General features: G+C 41.3%; 1 protein-coding gene across 7 annotated transcripts in view; it reads left to right on the forward strand.

Annotated features, from left to right (window-relative positions):
• The first annotated feature begins 1,306 nt into the window (after nt 1-1,306).
• LOC112563549 (titin homolog) overlaps nt 1,307-18,867 on the forward strand; it is a 54,977-nt gene continuing 37,416 nt past the window's right edge. For 5 of the 7 annotated variants that reach the window (XM_025237596.1, XM_025237614.1, XM_025237631.1 and 2 more), the window contains exons 1-5: nt 1,307-1,460; nt 4,736-5,308; nt 7,106-7,327; nt 10,854-11,017; nt 14,116-14,286. In XM_025237596.1, coding sequence (XP_025093381.1) covers nt 5,199-5,308; nt 7,106-7,327; nt 10,854-11,017; nt 14,116-14,286 — 667 coding nt within the window. In that variant the 5' untranslated portion in view covers nt 1,307-1,460; nt 4,736-5,198. Of the gene's footprint in view, nt 1,461-4,735; nt 5,309-7,105; nt 7,328-10,853; nt 11,018-14,115; nt 14,287-17,858; nt 18,450-18,867 lie in introns of those variants that run through there. The other 2 variants (XM_025237621.1, XM_025237648.1) reach the window with 2 other exon arrangements.

An 18,867-nucleotide genomic window follows, 5' to 3' on the forward strand; every position in this document is an offset into this window, starting at 1 on the left:
TGTGTGTGCTGTTGTTTTGTGGGGAAACTTTTTTGTGAGGGTACAATACTGAAAAAAACAGTCTTGGCTTGTTAATGGACATGCACACACACACCACAACCATCAGCAGCATACCAGTAAACCACTTCAGCAAAGCGCCATTCAACAAGCTATCAATGGTCTACCAATTGTATACACGACTATAAATATTTAAAATATGCGATTGTGATTACAACAGTATGAAACACACATGCACGCGCGTTCCAGATCTCTTTTTTCTTTCTCATTCACTCACTCATGCAAACTTGGTGAAACACCAGATGATGACATTTTTGATTCCATCGATTCTGCTGCACCTTCTGCTCTGATCTCACAATATGATGGTCACGTTCAATAACAACTTCTCAAATGTCCGAGTAATGGTACTTGGCACTTATTTATTGACAACATCAGTGCAGCCTTTAAACTACAGTTCATGATATTCTTCCGCAGATGTCACAGTCTGTAATAAGACTCCACAGACTAGAAGATAAAACACACCTCCACGAGAGGATACACAGCAAGTACGTTTGAGAAAATAAAAATAAAATCAACAATCAGAGCAAAACAGAAAGATTATTTCCATCATTTGAGGACCGCTTTTGTCGGTTGGGACAAAGTTTATGTTTTGGGCTGTGTCTACCACACCCCGGCATGTAGAATGATGGACGGACATTAGGCATGCATCAGTTGTCAAATGCTCGCTATTTAGCTCAACTACTCTTCCTTCAGTTTTTATTCCTCTTACTAAACACTGTTACGAGCATGTTGTAGAGTTTTAGTTGATGTTTCTGAGTTCTTCAAGCTGTTAACATCTCTCTCTACTCTCTCTCCTCTCCTCTCTCTCTCATTTATGCTACACTCTAGCTCAATAATGCAGAGAATGTGTTTACACAGGTTTGCGGCAGATCCGTGATGATATCTGTATGCTGTTCTTCTCCATTAATTTTTCCACAACAGTAAACAAACATCGCTTGATCCTCAACTAATATCACATTCGTCGAAAGATCTGTTAGTCTTTGCAGCTCCCATGTATGTGTGAGTGTGTGAGAGAGAGAGAAAGATAAATTAAAAAATAAAATTAAGGAAAAAGTCAAAGAAATGCAATGCATCACGGTGAATGTTTGTGGTTGTTGAAGCGTACAAAATGTATCAGGCGCCCCTTAAAATTCCGAGTACCACCTCCCACACACACACCCCGCAGTCGTTCCCCACCCGCCCCACTGAACCGTTTGCTGAGCTTGCGCAGCGCGCGACAATCACAGACGCGCATGCGCAATGTCTGTTGCACTGGGTAGCGCCCAAGTGTCGTCTGCATTCACTGGATTTCCGACTTGGCTGTACTCACGATGAGTGCTGTTCGCGCTCAGCTTCCAAACGCAGCAGTGAATATTTCAAAACAAACCGATGTCGTGTGAACGATGGAACTACTGAACAGAACAGTAAGTACATCCCTTCATTTTTTTGTTTTGTTTTTGTTTTTGTCGAGGGAAAATTCAGTGGCGGTTGGGCAACGACATACCTCGCTGTCACGATCTGATTCCCACGGCTGAATGTATACTTGTCATTCTTTCCTTTACACCTTTCTTGTAAGGTTCGAGCCTGCGTGCATAACTTTCATGTTGGGGTTACTGCAGGAGAATGTTTAATCGTAAAGGGGAGAAGGAATAGGCAGTCATTTCATGCAAATTGCTAGCTGCCTGTCTGTATGGATACAGGAGTCGTTTCAAGTAGAAGTAAGAGTAATTTCTTCGCAGAGAATATAAGAAAAATATTTTCTTTAGACAAAATGTAGACTATGTTTATAGGTGTCAAAGCATCGCATAGACAAGTGTACTCGCGGAGGCAATGAAAGGTCATACCCAATAATGCACCCAGAAGTTTAAGCTGCCATCAAAGAAAAAGCTTGTCAGAAGCTTGTCTTTTAGTCTTGAAGGAATGACAAGTCATGTAAAGAACAAAATAGATGATGTTAGTGGACATTGGTTAATTTGTTCTTCTAATTTTCATTATTTTCGCTAGGAAATCTTGATGTAATTAGTCACTTCAGGATTCGTGGTCATGGGTCGGATAGGGCTTCTTTCACTCACTCGCGCGCGTGCTCACACAGACAAACAAATAGCATACACAGTGTTTAATATATGAGTTGAGGTTGTATTCCAATATGTTGAGACTTTATTGTGATCAGACCTTCGCTTGCCTGTGTTCAATGAGTCGTTTGCAACCGGTTTTCACCCTTCAATGGATGAAAATAAGCGTGGTGAGTGGTGAGACCTGCACGTAAATGTCATGGTGATGTTTTAACCTGTGCACCATTCTTATTTTCTCGGTAATCACAGACATTTCGTATTTTCTGCACCTGCATACAACTGTGTCTTTTCTTCGCTTCGATATGCTGCTATGCCTTGTGAAAGTCACATGTGCCTTTAATTATCAGGTTTAATGCATAGACATGTTCACAGGCCCATGAACATTTTTATTCCATGTCTCATCTCAGCTTAGAATAAAGGTTAATTTTCCACTGAACATGCAGGCTCGGTTAAGCTCTTGGTCTGTACTCTCGAGACAGAGGCTCGGTTCAAATGTCGACTAGACACGGACGTGTGTCTAGGCCTCTAGGTGGTCTGAACAGTCGCACTTGAGCAGATATCATCTTGTCAAGGAATAATTTGCTGTATACTAATTCATAGCTACAGATTAATGAGGAGACGTACCGTCGGGTATCGATTTTTTTCTAGAAATCTCGACTGCTTGGCATGGACATAGAATTTCTTTCTTTTTCTCCTTCTATCTTGTGTTTGGATCATGTGTACATGCGTGTGTGTGTGTGTGTGCGCGCTGGGTATTTATACAGTACATGTCTTCTGCAAAGAGACAGACAAAGCTGCACGTGGTCCAAATGCTCATGTACTTACTATCTGTGTTAACAAGCTGGCGGTTGGTGTTACAATGCAAAACATCTTTATTAATTCTTTTAATGAAATTATTTATATCGCTTGACATTCTTATATCGTCAAGGGTGGTGACCGAGACTGCCTGGCGCATGCATAATTTTGTTGTCCGTGTCTTGAAATCACACTGGGTTTTGACCTATTCCACGAAAAGGTCATTGATTTCATCCGGCGAAAAGAGAAATAGGTTGTTTCACTCAGATTTTGGGACTTAATCTTGTGACCAACTTAACCCTTCTGTCATTAAACAAAATTCATCCGCGCTGCTCTTTAAGTTGCGCTACACACCTGGCCTCATGGGTCTCTGGCCATTCTTCCTGGTAAATATTTGCTTGGTGTTTCTCTTGATACACAAACCTAGCATTGCTTACACAGTGTCTGTATGGATCACATCAGGAAAGGACTCCAGCAGTTGTTTGATCACTTCTCTGCTCAGCGCTTATTTACTTTTGGAACATATTTTTCTGATAGTTTTAGAGCTCCCACTCGCTTCACATTTGTTCTTATGTTCCTGTTACTGCCAAGAAGTGACTAAATTTTCCTTCAGTATCATTTCATTTGGACGACAACGAAACTCATCTTTGTTTTATCGTTTTAAGAGCTATGTCCAGTCCGTTAAATATGTTTACAGTTTGTCTTGTATGTTTCTGGATTTGTTGTTTTGCGTTAATAAATCATAAAATTGGTAGTCACAGGAATTTTCCAAAAGCAGTCCCCTACCCCCTCTTTTCAACAGCAGCATTGTGCTGGTTTTTAAAATTCTTAATCTTATTTCTATAATGCCCTGGCTTGTTGTCATGTTTGTGTCCGTTCTACACCCATCCTAAAATAATTGCTTGAATGTCTTCTATCGTCCACGGTAGATGCTATAGTTAGAATACTATAGCTGCCGCCGGAATCTTGATTCCATATCTCTAGCTTTGCACAAGGTAAATGATAAGCTCCTTTAAATATATTAGTACAAAGCAATGGTAAAATATTTCTATTTCTAATGAACCGTATAATGAATGCTAAACTCATTTAAACATATTATTAGAAAACAACCGTAAAGATATCCATGGTTTTAATGATAGTAATTTTTTCTTTTTTTTATATATATATATTTTTGGACAGTATAAAGAGAGCTGATGTCTCTGGACATTATTAAAATCTGTGGTATGGATTGATCACATTCGTCAAATTAAACGAGAGAAATAAATTCATCAACTGTCGTGTAATCACTGCTTGTGATGATGGTTGCGGAAGGGCAAAGATAAAGAGCAATGAGTTGACAGTAGCAGCATCAGTAATTAAAGCATTGCTGTATGGATATCACTGGGAAAATGGAAAGCAGTCTAAGGAATCGGGATAACGAGCACTCACCTCTAACGATAGGTAATTTCTGGATATTTATCGGCTGCCTTCACAATTTTCCGACTGCTTGCCCTTCTGGCTCCGTTTTGCACTATTTGGGGGAATTTAGCCTCAAGATGAACTGGGCAGAGACTGCAATCGATATGATACTTTATCAGAGGGTTTTATGGTCCATCTTAATAAATAATTTATGGACAGATAAGGGGCAAGACACTATTATGGTGTCACGGACCCACAGAGTTCGCTAAAGATACGGTCAAGTGCGAGAGTGAACATTATGTGTGTGTGGTTTTTCTTTTCTTTCCTTTTTTTCTAGCCGGTTGATTGGTTGATTAATTGATTGGTTGGTTGTGCTATCTTCATATGAATTCATTGTCAGTAACTTAGTGAATCATTTTTGTGTGCCTGTGCAGGCTTCAATCTAATGGATCGAGAACAATACTGCTGTGACCTTCTCTGACGACATTGCTACCTACATGGACAGTTGGTCAGAAACATCGTGAACATTTATACCTGTCCAAGAGATAATTGCGCATAGTATCTCATTCTGGGAAACAAAGATAGTTGACCAATTGGAACTAGCATGATATTTTGTGGCTGTAACATAAAATCAGATCCGATTGGCAAAGAAGCCATCCCAAAAATAAGAATGTTAAATCCAAGAGGTTTAATCGCAAGAAACCAGCTGTGATGCAGTTTTGATTGCCAATTTCTTTGACAGAGGAAAACCTCAATATACATATCAGCAGTTTATAGATAGTTAATTTTTATCCGTGATAGATAAACTGCCTGAAGGGTACTGTCATCGCAAAGCCCAAGAAATAATATACATAAGGAAGTTTTTTCCCCAAGAACCTGATAAGAAACAACAGGAAGATGGGTCGAAAACTTAATCTTTCTCATCTGACGGAGGAGGAATGCGAAAAAATTCTCAGCGTTCTGCAAAGAGACTTTGAGGTGCGACAGAAAGAAAAAGATAGAATTGGGTGAGTATGAATTAGAAATAAAACGGAACAAAAACTTGTGAATATGAACTTTTTTGAAGATGAAAAATATTGATAAGGTTTAAATTAAAATTAAGAGCGTGGTAACATGTTAATATTTCTACCACCTTAGGACACTTCCACACACGCAAGGAGTGTCAGGTGCTTAACATTTTAATGTGACACCTTCGTATAGAATGTAACTATTTATGGTCCAGTCACTCATACCAAAGTTACAGTAATTTGTGGACATTTTCGAAGCAAGTTCCACAACTACAGCTAGTTTTCGTTTAGATGAAAGAGAACAAGCTTCAACAGACAGAGCAAAGGTCAGTTTTCACCCTCCATAAACAACATTTAATTCAGATGGAAGGTGGGAATACCAGTAAAAATTGTTTAAATTATATATTGTGGGAAGTATGCAGAAACTGGGAATTGTCAGTTAGGCTACTATAATTTTTTTCCCAAAAATAGTAAACACATTATCGGTCTTCAAGACAACCTCGCTGTCGCCACGATGATAGGTGGTTCTACTTATGTTACATTACTTATTTCTGGCGACCCTCAATTAGATGTTATGTGAAGCAGTTCATCGATTTCTATCAAAAAGCTGGTATTCTTCTGTTGCCAGAATGGGTCAGCCCCATCATAAATTTCTTGCGCCCTGAAGTCGGGTAAATTTATAGGAGAGGAAATGGCCGTTAAAGTTGCCGATGCAGTTGAATTATTCAAGTTTTTTTCCCCTTCTATTCCCCCTTCACCAGTGAAAAAATGATGAGATGCAAGGCATGAAACTAGTCTTAGTCAAGCTCAAAGTTAGAATTTTGCATTCTGTTCAGCATATCTAACAGCGATTTTAATTATGATTTTTTAAATAGGAGTAGACTATGAGATAAGTTGATGTGACAAGCGAATAAAAAAGGTAGAAAAGCCGAGTAGGTTGGTTCTTGACTAACACTGGACTAGTTCCTAAAAGTCTATGACACAGAACATGACAAGCAGATTAAGTACTAGTTGTTCTGATTGATAGGATCTGAATGCCTATCTGCCGGCAGGTTGGCACCCATGCACTCAGGAACGGATGTCTCAACACTGTGCTAATAGAAATATCCTTCCCTTTAAAAGGAAAAGGCAGTTTGTGAAAGCAGATACGGAATGGTTGAAAGCTATTAATCGAAGGAGTCCCGGTCTATAAATAGATGCTTTTTGAGTAGCATTAGTAGCTTCACGCTTTTAGCCAAACACTCGGCGAACGATGCCATCGGCAAAATGTTGCTTTTAGCACGAGCACCACGACACCCAGAGACATCAGTCGAGCAGCCAAATGTCAAGGCCACCAAAAGCCAGCTCGTGCATTGCAAAAAATAACTTTCCCTCTAGCGGAAGATAAATCGAGGGGCAAGTCTCCTTGATTAGATGCCCCGACAAACATTCACAAATAGGAAATAGACAGCTCTCAGGGACATCACAATAAGCTGTGTGTCGAATGATCGAGATGTCTCTGTTGTGGTCAAAGCCCAAACCACAGCATGTTAGGCGGTCAAGATCTAGTTATCAGAAAGATGGAAAGAAAGTAGAAGGCATGGGGTTTCCAATGAAGAAGATGCAGTGAGCCAAGATAAATCCGTATTCAGTGTTAAAGTCATTGTCAACAAGCTTTAAAATTTATCATCTGCTGTTACTAATATTTTGAAAGAAGTAGTACATCCATGTCCCAAATTGTTTGTGCATTTTTTAAGTTGTGTAGCAACTTTATAGTGTTTTGGTGTCCTAGATGAAGCACCAATGCGACTGTTGCAGATTGGTTGAGTCAGTCCTGAATGCGGAGAAGAACAGGACAGCGGTGCTGTCGCAGCAGACGATGTTTAACAAGAGCTGTTGTATCAGATGTTGTCAAGTCTTTGGCTTTATATTTAATCGTCGCCACCAGTGTTTCGCTTGTGGTTACAATGTCTGCAAGGACTGCTGCAACTACGTGGCTGAGAATAAGACATACATCTGTGTGGTCTGTGCCCGGGAAAAGTAAGTCGCCAGTCTGTCCCCCTACACCCACCATCCCTTGTCTTCCATCGTCTTGTATGCGCTTATTCAGAAAACAAGGTGGACTTTCTGTCCTTCCCTTAGAAAATTCACTAATCACCAGTCTTTTGAGTCAGAGAAAACATTTTGTCTGTTTCTTTAGTTTACTCGATGGAATAGAGGATTTTGTTTTATTCTTATTATCTTTTCACTTTGTCCTTCTCATAATGGCTTTCTGAATGTCTGAATAACTATCTACAGATCTTCTGTAAAAACATATCCTTCTTTGCCTTTCTTTGCTTATAGTTTTTCAATGTCTTTCTGGAGGCAACCACAAATAGGTTTCCACGAAAACAGCAGCTTGTGCATTTGTGTTTATTTTGGTTTCGACTTTGGTTTTGTTTCATTATGCATTTCTATATTGTTTCGTTTTTCATTAGTTATAGATTTCCTCTAATGTTTAGCAATATTTTGTTGGTGTTTCACTGTTTATAGATTACATCTGATGTTTACCAATATTAGTTCGTAATTTTCTGGTTAAACATTCCTTCATGTATTGTTACTTTCATTTCCATTTCTCACTAAATATTAACACCTGGGACTCATAGACATAGTTCATTAAAGGATCGCCTTTAAAAAATAAATTAAACGCTTGAAGTCTAAACCTTTCAGAAGCTGTTTTATCACTTTTGAAATATCAATATGATGTTCGCCTATTAAGCTTGAATTCTATTTTCCAGCTTCATGTCCTGATAACGATAGTTGCAGCCCCAACTGGTCTGAAAAAAAGTCAATCCTATTTGCTCTCCCACTCCACGAAGTTTGATACGCCCTGGCATTTGTAAAGTGGCTCAATTTGCATACTAAATGGCAAGATGAAGCAAGACCTGTTGTTAACATATGAAAGTGGCATGGGCTGTGGGATTTAAACGGAGCACAGATGTAAATGGCCATAGAGAAAAAAATTCCTATGTGGGTGGACGGCATTGCGAGCTTTAGTTGCAGACGATGTATCTCGGGGGTAATCTCTTGGGGGCCTGAGAATACAGATGTCTGTTCAGGCACTCACTATCACAACGGAGTAGGCACAGACCTCTTAGCTTGGAGGTGATGAAAAGTTTCTGCCTCCGGTCCATGCTGACTTTCTGTAGATTGTCACTCAGGAGAGGCACACTCTCCCGACTGGTGCTTTATACTCACAGGGCTCAACTTTTTTTGTAAATTGCGGATAATGCATACCAGCTACCGTCCATGTACTCTCCACAACCAACGCTAAAATTTCTTGATGCAATAAACTTGGTCTTCCTAACGGAATTTCATCGAAACCTCTTTTTGTAGATAATGAAGCACTTCAAATATTAAAAATAATTTTAGAATTTCTGTTTGTGTCCTTGGTTTTCCTTGTAGCATTTTCGCAAAACTTCCTTCTTTATCGATAATCCTCTCTTTTTTTAATATTGTGGAATGCACTTGGTCATGGAAACAGGAATTCTGCAAAGCTTCATTTCTTTGTGAATCACTGAAGACGATGGAAAACACCGTGCACAATACTATCCACGTCCTACCAGCCTTCCCCAGTCCACTTGCTCACTGTGAAAGCTGTTTTTTCCTCCGCTTCCTACGCCTCCTAATTTCCTTTTTCCTCCTCCTTCACAAAAAAGTAGAGCTATCATTAGCACCACGCGATAATAGGAAATGTGGCACTGACTGCCGCGGGTCCCAGGCAGGGGCACACCATTTACAGGCCTATTATCCCCCTTGCAACCTCAGCTTCTAATGGCAGGCTGTTAGGTAAAATCAAATGTCAGTAGTCCGTGCTGACTTCGCAGTGTGGGGTTCAACAGTTTAAATCCAGTGCAGGGTGTGCCTTAAAAATGTTTATTTGCATATTTTTCACCATGTTGTAGACTTCAGTATACTTAGGGTATTCACCATTAAAGGTTTTATTCACTTTAGATTATTAAATGATTGCAACAGTGCTATTCTATCATTGCCAAGACATATAACGACTAAAATAATTAATAATTGTATAATATAGTGTTCGTATGGCTTGGTTCCTAAAAACGCCCCCACATACTCCATATATATATATAAAAAACTGCATATGTTGTATATGGATAATAGAGGCTATTGAATGTGGTCCTTCTGACCAACTACAACATGAATATGTTGACTATTTTCCGGACCACAAAAAACTCTCATCAGCGGTGACGGTTTCCTCAAAAAATGTCCCCCTGACACACAAAATCATTTAGTAACTAAATCTTCAAACCAAACTTTCGTATAAAAGAGAAATCGTGCGGTTTGTGAAGCTACACTGCCGCATATCGAGCCCCCATCTGAAAGTTGAATGCTTTGAATGTTCTCGGGTCTTCATTTCTTTAACAACCGCAAACTCAAGCGTTCACAACTTGTCCTTTGCTCGCAAAGTTGACCATAGCCGTTCACTAAACATCCATAAAGAGGTGGGGTGTGGATGTAACTGGGGTAATGAAATCGAGCGCTGCTCGCATTCCGTGTTTTCATAGGTGAGAAAGGAGGGAAGGACAAGCCGACATTGCCAGCACACCAGCGGTCCTAGCAACTCGATGGCGGTGGCCGTCGAGTGAGTGTGGCTCGCCTTATTGCGTCTGTCACTTCAAAAGGAACAGTCTTTTCGATGCGTGCTTGAACCGGCTGTTCACACTGCGACTGAATTGAACTCGGGGCAAGTTAATGCCTGTAGTTATTAATTGCCGTCCTCGCCTCATGCAGTTATTAACGCAGAAGATTGCAGGGAGGAAGTTGAGAAGGGGCATCGACTGTTATTTGCTGCTGAATAACAGCGCGCGGTGAATAATGTCTGTGAAAGTGCGATTGCTGGATCTCCGTTCGCAGACGAGAAGGGAATGCATACTTCTTCAACCGCAATCCCCTAGATGATCAAAAGTATCGCCACTAACACAACTATGTCGTTGCCGTTGCCACTGTCCTTGTAGTGGTTGTAGTCCACACACACACATATGTATACACACACGCGCGCATGCTAAGACCATCTTTCTCGGTTATCCAGTCCACCGAATACCAGATTGCAGTTACCGAAGAACAAGTCCACACAAGGAAAGTATGCGAAAAAAAAGTGTAACTTTAACTCCAGACGCCTTTAATGGTCCTATTTTTCACAGCCCTTCCTCTATTTTTCTCTTTCTTTTTTTGTGGTGAAGGCTAAACAACTCTGTTCTGTAGAGTATGCCCCTCTAGGCAGAAAACTTTAGAAGAAAATCTCAACAAAACGTTCATGTCACTCAGCAGATACCAATCCATCCCCCACCGCTTACTTTTCAACACACACACACACAGACAAAATGAGTTTTGAGCGCTTTTGGCCTCTCCCCACCCCACAAAAAAAAATTAATGACACGTTCACTTTATTGTATTAACTTGTTAATTATTTCACTTCAAAATATTTTGTTATTCTTTAGATACCGTTATTGCTTTCAGCTGGGGATTGAAGTAACTGAAGGTGACTAAAGACTTGTTTTCTGTGTAGGGACCTCAAGCAGAAGGCGTGCGGCTGGTTCTACAATACAGTGTCTCAACGCTTTCGTCGTTTCGGCAGTGCCAAGGTGGTGCGGTCTCTGTACAAAAGCACCAGCTACTGTAAGTTGAGATACGCTCTGAATCAGGCCCGCAGTATGAGGCACAAGTTAACCTGTAAGTCCCCTTTACTAACCTTAGCACGCCTGAACTTGCAACGAATGACTTTTGACATTTTGGCTGCTCGCATGATACGACATCGCGTGCATGGAACATACGTGGGTGTCCCCCTCCTACCTATAGAGCCATAGAAGGCTCAAAGTGCACCGATGTAACATTAAAGCAATTTCGCTAGCTTGCCAATATGTGTGTGTACGAGTGTGTGTGTGTGTGCATGTGCTTAGTCATGCTTGCATGCATCTGTTTGACTGATTGCTGAAATGCATTGGTGCTGTAATATCCTTTGTTACATAACAGTCTTGTCCGGGCCTGTCCAGCCTGTGGAATTCATAAGCACTGTTATGTATGGACAGGAGGGGAACATTCTCACGACTCTCAGACCGGTACTTTATACCCAAATTATAAGCACCTACTTGCATGACAACCTTTCTGTCTTTTGCATGAGTAAAAACACATTTTCCACAAGAAATCACCAGGCAATCATAGTCTGAGTTTTCTCAAATTTCACGAAATGTCTTTAAAACTATTCTTGCACGTTTTACAAAAAGATGTCTTCAGTTAATAATTTCAATGTCTTGCACGTTTTACAAAAAGATGTCTTCAGTTAATAATTTCCTTATTTTCTTTGGGTCCGTACCACTCCTTTTAGCAGCTCGTGACGAGGTTTCTGTCGTGAATAAAATTACGACCTTGTAATTGACCTCTGATCAGCATTGTAAACAAGGTGTGTTGAGTCACAGCCACTTTTGTTATCGATTTCCAGCGTTTTGCCTGTTTTCTGTCCTCTGATAAGACATCTGTGGAGAGAATGTCTCTCACAGGACCACCGGACACTGATATGATGGAAAAAAAAATGCGTTGGCATATTTCACACTGGATGATGAAGTGTGTGGGTAGCACCAGCCTTTCCCTGCACTCGTGATGACTTCATCGCATAATGCAAGCATATAAAGAATCGCACTCGCCCTCTTCACCTTTTAATTTGCTCCGCAATCTAGTTTGCGCTGCTCTCACAACCGAGGCTCTGTCTTTACAGCTTGCTGTAAGCTGCGTTGTTAAAGTCTAGCGGGGAAGAGGGGTAGTAATGGAGGCTTTGTCATGTTCGCCACTTTTTGCATGCCACCTTTTCCCTTGAAAATACAGTCGACAGCAGCTCTCAATGGGAAAGCGGGGAGGCAGGGTCAAGCACGAGACAGTCCAGCTCCCAGGGTTCTTCAAACGATTGCGTTTGCCTTATGGACCTTTCTTATGTCACTGTTTTTGGCAAATTTGTTATACCCCCGTCATGAGAAAATTTAGCACATATATTCGTATATTGGGGCAAAGTGTTCATTAAGAAAGACCTGTAGGATGATTGACCACGACCTTTCTTTCACACTGCTGTTGGTTGAAGAATTCTCTCGCATCGCTTAAGTCTTCGCTTTCATTCACTCCACATCATGAGCGGCGTTTGCTTGATATGCAGTGGATTGAGTCAGTCTGGCAGAATTTAATACATCATGATTACCAGAACACAAGAAACTTTAATTATGCTATTTTAATTTTATTCTGGGTGCAATGTCAAGAAAAAAAAAATCCTGCCGCTGGCAACTTAATTGGTGTTCTGTTGGGGCAGTAGTCCTGGTGTTCGCCTGTCCTAGAGCACTGACACAGCAGACCTGTATCCAGCTTTATGGTGGCCTTATTTGGCAATAAATCAATAAATTATGCAAAAACAGTGAGTTCACTTTCTGTTTGCAATATCAGATTTCCACTGTATGACCAATAATGGCAGCATGTGGCGTTGTAATTCGCTACAAAACTTTAGCCTTTGATATAGAAGGTACACGATAATAGCAAAAATGGCGTAAATCATTGACTGGAGTGACAGGAAACAGATTCAGTAATTGTTAAGAAAACACCGGGAGCGTGTAAAGCTTTCTACTACATCTACTGTCAGTTCGGATTTCTTTGTAACAGCCGAATCTAGGGGACGGAAGTCTCAAGGAATTAACCAATCACCGCTCGCTAAATATTCCGAAGCAAAGAAGTGTGACCTCCGGCTATTTAACAGTATTAATAAAATATTGCTATATTTGCATCATTATTATCACAATTTAATAAAAAGTAGTTTTACAGGCTTTTTTTAAACTCTCTCTCTTTCTCTTTCTCTGCCTGCTGATTGCGTTTTTCTGCTTTCAATTATAGATAAAGAATATTTTTTAATTAAAATTCTTAAATATAATTTTATGTGTTCTCATATTTATTGGCTTGCACGAATATGCTTTTCTAAACATTATTTTGAAGCCTTTTTTCATTGTTGATGTGTTAAATCGCTACTGGATATAAACATTTCAATGAGTAATTACAGATCTCTGGAATTCAAAATACTCTTTTGTCAAGATTGTATCACTATTATGACCTTACTCAGAAATATCCAGTAAGGGAAGAGACTCGTATATTCATCGCCTTTCACGAAAGATAGGTTATCTCCCTTGGTAGAATAACGCGCCACCCAGGAAAGTTTCAGTTCTCTTTTTCTCTCTGCTTCTCTCACACATCCCACCTCCAAATCTTACAGGATCGCTGTAAAACCACTCCTCAACATTTCTGAAACACACACACTTACATATACACACATCACACACACACACACACACAAACAGTTCAAGGCCACTGCTCAACAAATTTAACAAACCAAAACAATTAGCACCAAACTGAGAGTGAAGACTGCATATTTTCTCTTTTAAGATTTTTTTTTTTTAGTTTTTGAAGTCTGTGGTTATGGTGTAGGAGTACAAAACCTGCCTCATAATCCTTTAATTTAAATGAAAATGGAAAAAACGATTTTTAAGCAGCATTTCTTTCATACTCATGTCACGCATCCAGGTAATTTTAAGGGCTGCTTTTCATTTCAAATTTTATCGTTAGTGTAGACTCTAGAGCCTTCATTTGTCATTGTGACTGACGTGCCTCAGTGTCTGAATACTGATGCTTCGGAAGAATTCCCTGTGGGCGCCCAATGTTTTACCACCAGATGTATTTCTCTATTGTTGTCTGTTGCTCTCAACCTCACCTGCAGGCCTGAAGCACACATGCGGTTCTTTTTCTTTCAGCGGATACAGAAGTGGAGAGAGGTTATGAACCGTCAATTTTCAGCTCCATGGAGTCTCGATCTGTCAAAAGGAGACCTCGACTTGCGGATGTCTTCGATATTGACAATGACGATGACGATGATGAATATGATGGCGGAGAAGAAGACGATGACGTCGATGACAGTGAAAACAGTGAGTAGATTTCACATCATTGTCTTGCTGTATTCTTGAGCTTTTTCTCTTTCCTTTCTTTCTCGTTCAAGCCTCGTTGAGCTGAGTGAAAATGACATATAATGATCACCATGCAGACGATACCTGTACAGACCCCCAGGGAGAGGTATCTGATATATAAACTTGATATCAGACACCACTAAGGTAAGGCAGTCAAAAGAAACTAATACCCTACCGTCTCGGTAAGTGAGCCCTCAGAAGCTTTCCTTTCACCTCCACAAAGGCGTTTGTAGATCCTACCAACCATATACTGCAATACCCCAAAACTAAAAGAAGATTTAATTTCAACAGCAACGACACTGTCTGCTGGTGACCCACCCGATTCTTTCGTGTCAAGCTCCCATCTTCCTGTCACGATCTTTTTACTTAAATGAATGTAATTTTTTTTCAAAAACAAGTGTGAATAGACAGAAAGTAATAATGCATCTGACCTATGGGTGAACGTGGATAACATTACCTGAATTGTTTGTTGGAAACATGATAGCGAAAAGAAGACATTCAGAGGTGGCTTGGGCGCTGAGCAAATAATCATGTTTGAGTCTTTAAAACCAGCCACGAGCTGCAAGAAAACAGAAAGGCTAGGACCTTCCATAGTCTTGGGGTGGTGGTGGAGAAGGGGATTCGGTGATGCAACCAGTCCAATAACGACCGGAGGTCCTGGGGTCAGATCTCGTCTCGTGCGCGCCATCTTCTGTTTAACTATAAGTGAAGTGTTCTTAGCCACGCCCAGTCACAGAGCTGATACATCACAGATATATATATTCTTGCTTAAATGAGATGTTAAAAGGGGATGGGGGGCGGTAAATAACGAAAGGCGTATATGGCAACCGTATATTCAACTTCTGGCAATACTGTGGTTCAGTTGAGAAGATGAACATAAAAGCTGACGAGGGTTCTATAGCAGACATCTGTATTGCTTTGTAAACCTTGGAGTTACAACTAAGATCGATTGTGTCGTCTGGCGGAACGAGGGACCAAGGTGACAGGTGTGCGCACGTTCTGTTTGCACTGTGACTACCCCTTCCCCTACCCCAAGTACACCGGTCTGAAGATGATACCAGGCACTCTCGAGCCCCCAGTCGTTAAACAAACAATGTCGAATCTCAGTCGCCACATACTGAGGAGAGCGGGGTGTGACTGAATGCGGCCAAGTGATGCACCCCATTAGCCTTCAATAGCTTTTTTTCAGAAAATGTCTGCTGTGACATTCCTATTCAACAAGAAATACGTTGGATCGTTGTTTAACATTTTCACTATGGCGGTATTGTGGGGAAGACGATAGTCGAGTGATATAGTACTGTCCGACACCAGTGCGGCGCAGCTGACTTCCCCAAGTCGACCCAGGTGTCGCGAATGAGCACCACAAGGTTTGAGGAAGGTAAAGAGCGAGGGGGTCGGGGAGAGGATGGGCTCGCCCACACAAAAAAGGTGGTGCCGAAAAAATGCGGTGAGACATTACTCCTCAACAATACCTTTATCTGTTCTTCTTTTTTTTTTTAGTTCCATGAAAACAGAAATACTACCACAGCATTATAATAGTGATAGAGTTCTAATCCCTTTCAGTTTTGTATGGCACGATTTTGCTGTGCTTAGTCACAGTATCGCTTGTTGGGCAGAAAATAGCAGGCTATAATTTCGCAACCACATTTATCTATGGCAGTTCCTAGGTACCAGTCTTGTGATTTAATAGCAAATTGGCAAGAGCGAGTGAAATCTACAGCCATAAAATGTTGACTTTTGTGTTCTTTAAACGTTGTTCGTCGGCTTCAGTCTTTTTCATTTGTGATCGACAAACGAGACACGCTAACTGAAATGTTATTTGACACTGTCCTGGTACGAAAACATTTGTCGCTGAGCAATCCATGCCAACAAAAGAATTTGAAGAACGATGAAATGCAGCCTTTTAACCTGCTGCACCCTGGAAATGCAACAGTGCACGTATCTGAAACAGTAACCCTGCGTCCCCTCTCCCTGTCCTCTGTCTACGCAGTCACGTGGGAGGCACGCGCTGCACTGCTCTGTGCATAGCAGCCTAGTGCCCGTAAGGATCGCGTGCCCCATTCACCACGACCACAAGGAATGCTGCACAAGGAGAAAACTTCAGGTGTAGCAACGGGGCGCACGAGAGACACATCTGTCATCATCTTACCTATTCTACTCAACTACACGGGACTGTGGGCAGTGCTCGCCCTCTTCAGTGCTGTTGTAAAGGCTTCGCGATGCATTTGCTGGAAATTGGCAACAGCACACCTGACGTGAACATTGTACACTCCTTTTATGTGACAAACCCTCATGTCTTTATCTGTGCACACCCACACCCCTATTTCTGAGCCACAATAAAGGCCATGCGCATGACGCAGATATTTGATGAATGAAAAGGGGAAACCGAGAAAAGTATTTTAAAAAAAGACAAAAAAAAAATTTAAAGCCAAAAGAACGAGAAGACAAATTAAAGAAAAGAACAAAAATAATTTATTTTTGAGTCAAAAAATGAAAGAAAAAATATATAAAGGAAAGAAGGAAAGACGGGTAAAAGAATATACTGAATAGCTCTCTGGTCTTCTCTGTAAAATCGACAGTGTTGCGTTGTGTCGATTTTATAGATGAAAAAGGTACTTGCCTCTCTCTCTCTCGATCTCTCGCTCATTCGTTCATTCACTGATCACACGGAAGCCGCTAAGCACATGCGCAGTTCTTTACATCGTAGCTCTGCAAGAAGAGGTTTCAAACTAACATTTCTCTCGCGCTGACAAACGACATCTTTATTCTCGGCACGTGCAGGTAAACAGAGAACAACAACACAAGCCAGGAGACTGAGTGCTGTATCGCCCCTTCTAGGCCAGACCTGTTGCTTGGAAGATGAAATACATTTGTAAAGTGTCTTTATTGCATTTCTTATAGCTCCTACGTACACCAGAATTACAGTTGAGCAGAACTGAGAGTGCAAACAAACTTCTTAATTTGAAGTTCAACACAGGGTGACAAGGACTATATACCCGTTATACAAGTGTTTACAAACTCGCATACAATTCATCGGAGTATTTAAAAAAAAAGAAATATGCATGCCTGCGTGTTTGCCGGTGCGTACGTGTCAGCGTGAGAGTGCGAGGGAGGTGTGTGTGTGGGGTGTTCATACTTTTCCAGTTAGGTATTCTTCAGTGAATTCAAGAACAGTGAGATGAATCTGTACCTTTGTTTACCAGTCAGAGAAACAGCATGAGATAACGCACACTAAACCTTTGGTAGTGTCTGAATAATCCGTTGATGACACATTATCTAAATTATAATTAGCAACAGCTTCCTCTGCGATACAGTAGATTACAGCCAGGAACATGACAGTCAAGGTCTTGTGTCACTAAGGTGCACTGTGTGTAGCCCTGAGGCTCTGTCCACACAACAGGAAAGGAAATATTTGTAGTTGTTTTGTAAACAGCTGCAGTAAATACCAAGTTTTTGTTTTAATCAAAGTGTAAACACTATCTTTTAAGGCTTTTTGTAAGCGATTTCAAATTCCCCATCTGCCGAATTAGGAGGTGAGGGTGGGCCCTCGTGATGACGTAAACAGTGAACATTAACGTTCGTAAGTAACAACTTGTTCATGCGTGACCTCTGACCCTCGTGCTGTCACCGGGGCGGTGCGGCAGCACACGGCAGCTCGCTCGCGCGCGCGAGGCGTTGAGCTGTTGGTGTTGACATTGCCGCGCGTGGGCCGCCTGCTCCAGGTGTTCCCAAACCCTGTGCCACAGTCGCCCTGTCACACCGCATAGTTGTGAAGCCGAGACTACGTTTTCCGGCGATCTTTGGGAATTCCTTACAAACACCTGTACCGGGTCCTACGCCTCTGTGTTGCACATTCCATTCTGACATTATCGCACGTGGTCATAAACAATATTTTTAATGATGACGCCTGAAACAGTCCGGACAGTGAGCGGGGCTGTCACCTGTGTGAATTTACCTGTACTGTGGAGTAGTCTTGTGTCTCTCTCGCGACACACATCATGCTGAGAAGAGGCGACACAACAACAGCTGTGACCAAGTGGAGTAAGACATCGTCTCTGTGGAAATGATTCGTGGACGAAAGGAAGGGGCGAACTATGCCACTTGGTTTATTGGCTTCGATCATGGTGAGTGGTCACACAGGGTTTGAATCTTTGTGTCGCCGATTTTTTAATGGCTTTTCTTGTGACAGGTGCGAACAGCCAGTTTGTTATCCGCCAGGTAAAGATAATGCATTTCCTTTTAAGGTATGACACTGCGTCATTCAAAGAGCTAAACGGTTAAAAATAAATGTGCAGCTGAAAAAACAACACGAGTGTAGGAAAGATCGAAAGGTACATTAGTTAGTGCGGCGCTATGAAGAGTTTATTACCTGTTGTCTTGCTGTATGTAACCGTGTCGCCGAGCCCAGCCGAGTGTTTCAGCTTGAGCTAGTACCTCTGTTTAATCGGCTTCTCAGGAATCTTTAGAGGTTTTTTACCAGGTGTGATGGCCAGTAGTCCGCAAGAGGAGTCCTCACGGCCATTGTTGAAAGGATTAGATAAC

Source organism: Pomacea canaliculata, linkage group LG1, assembly GCF_003073045.1.
Source record: "Pomacea canaliculata isolate SZHN2017 linkage group LG1, ASM307304v1, whole genome shotgun sequence".
Lineage (NCBI taxonomy): Eukaryota > Metazoa > Mollusca > Gastropoda > Architaenioglossa > Ampullariidae > Pomacea > Pomacea canaliculata.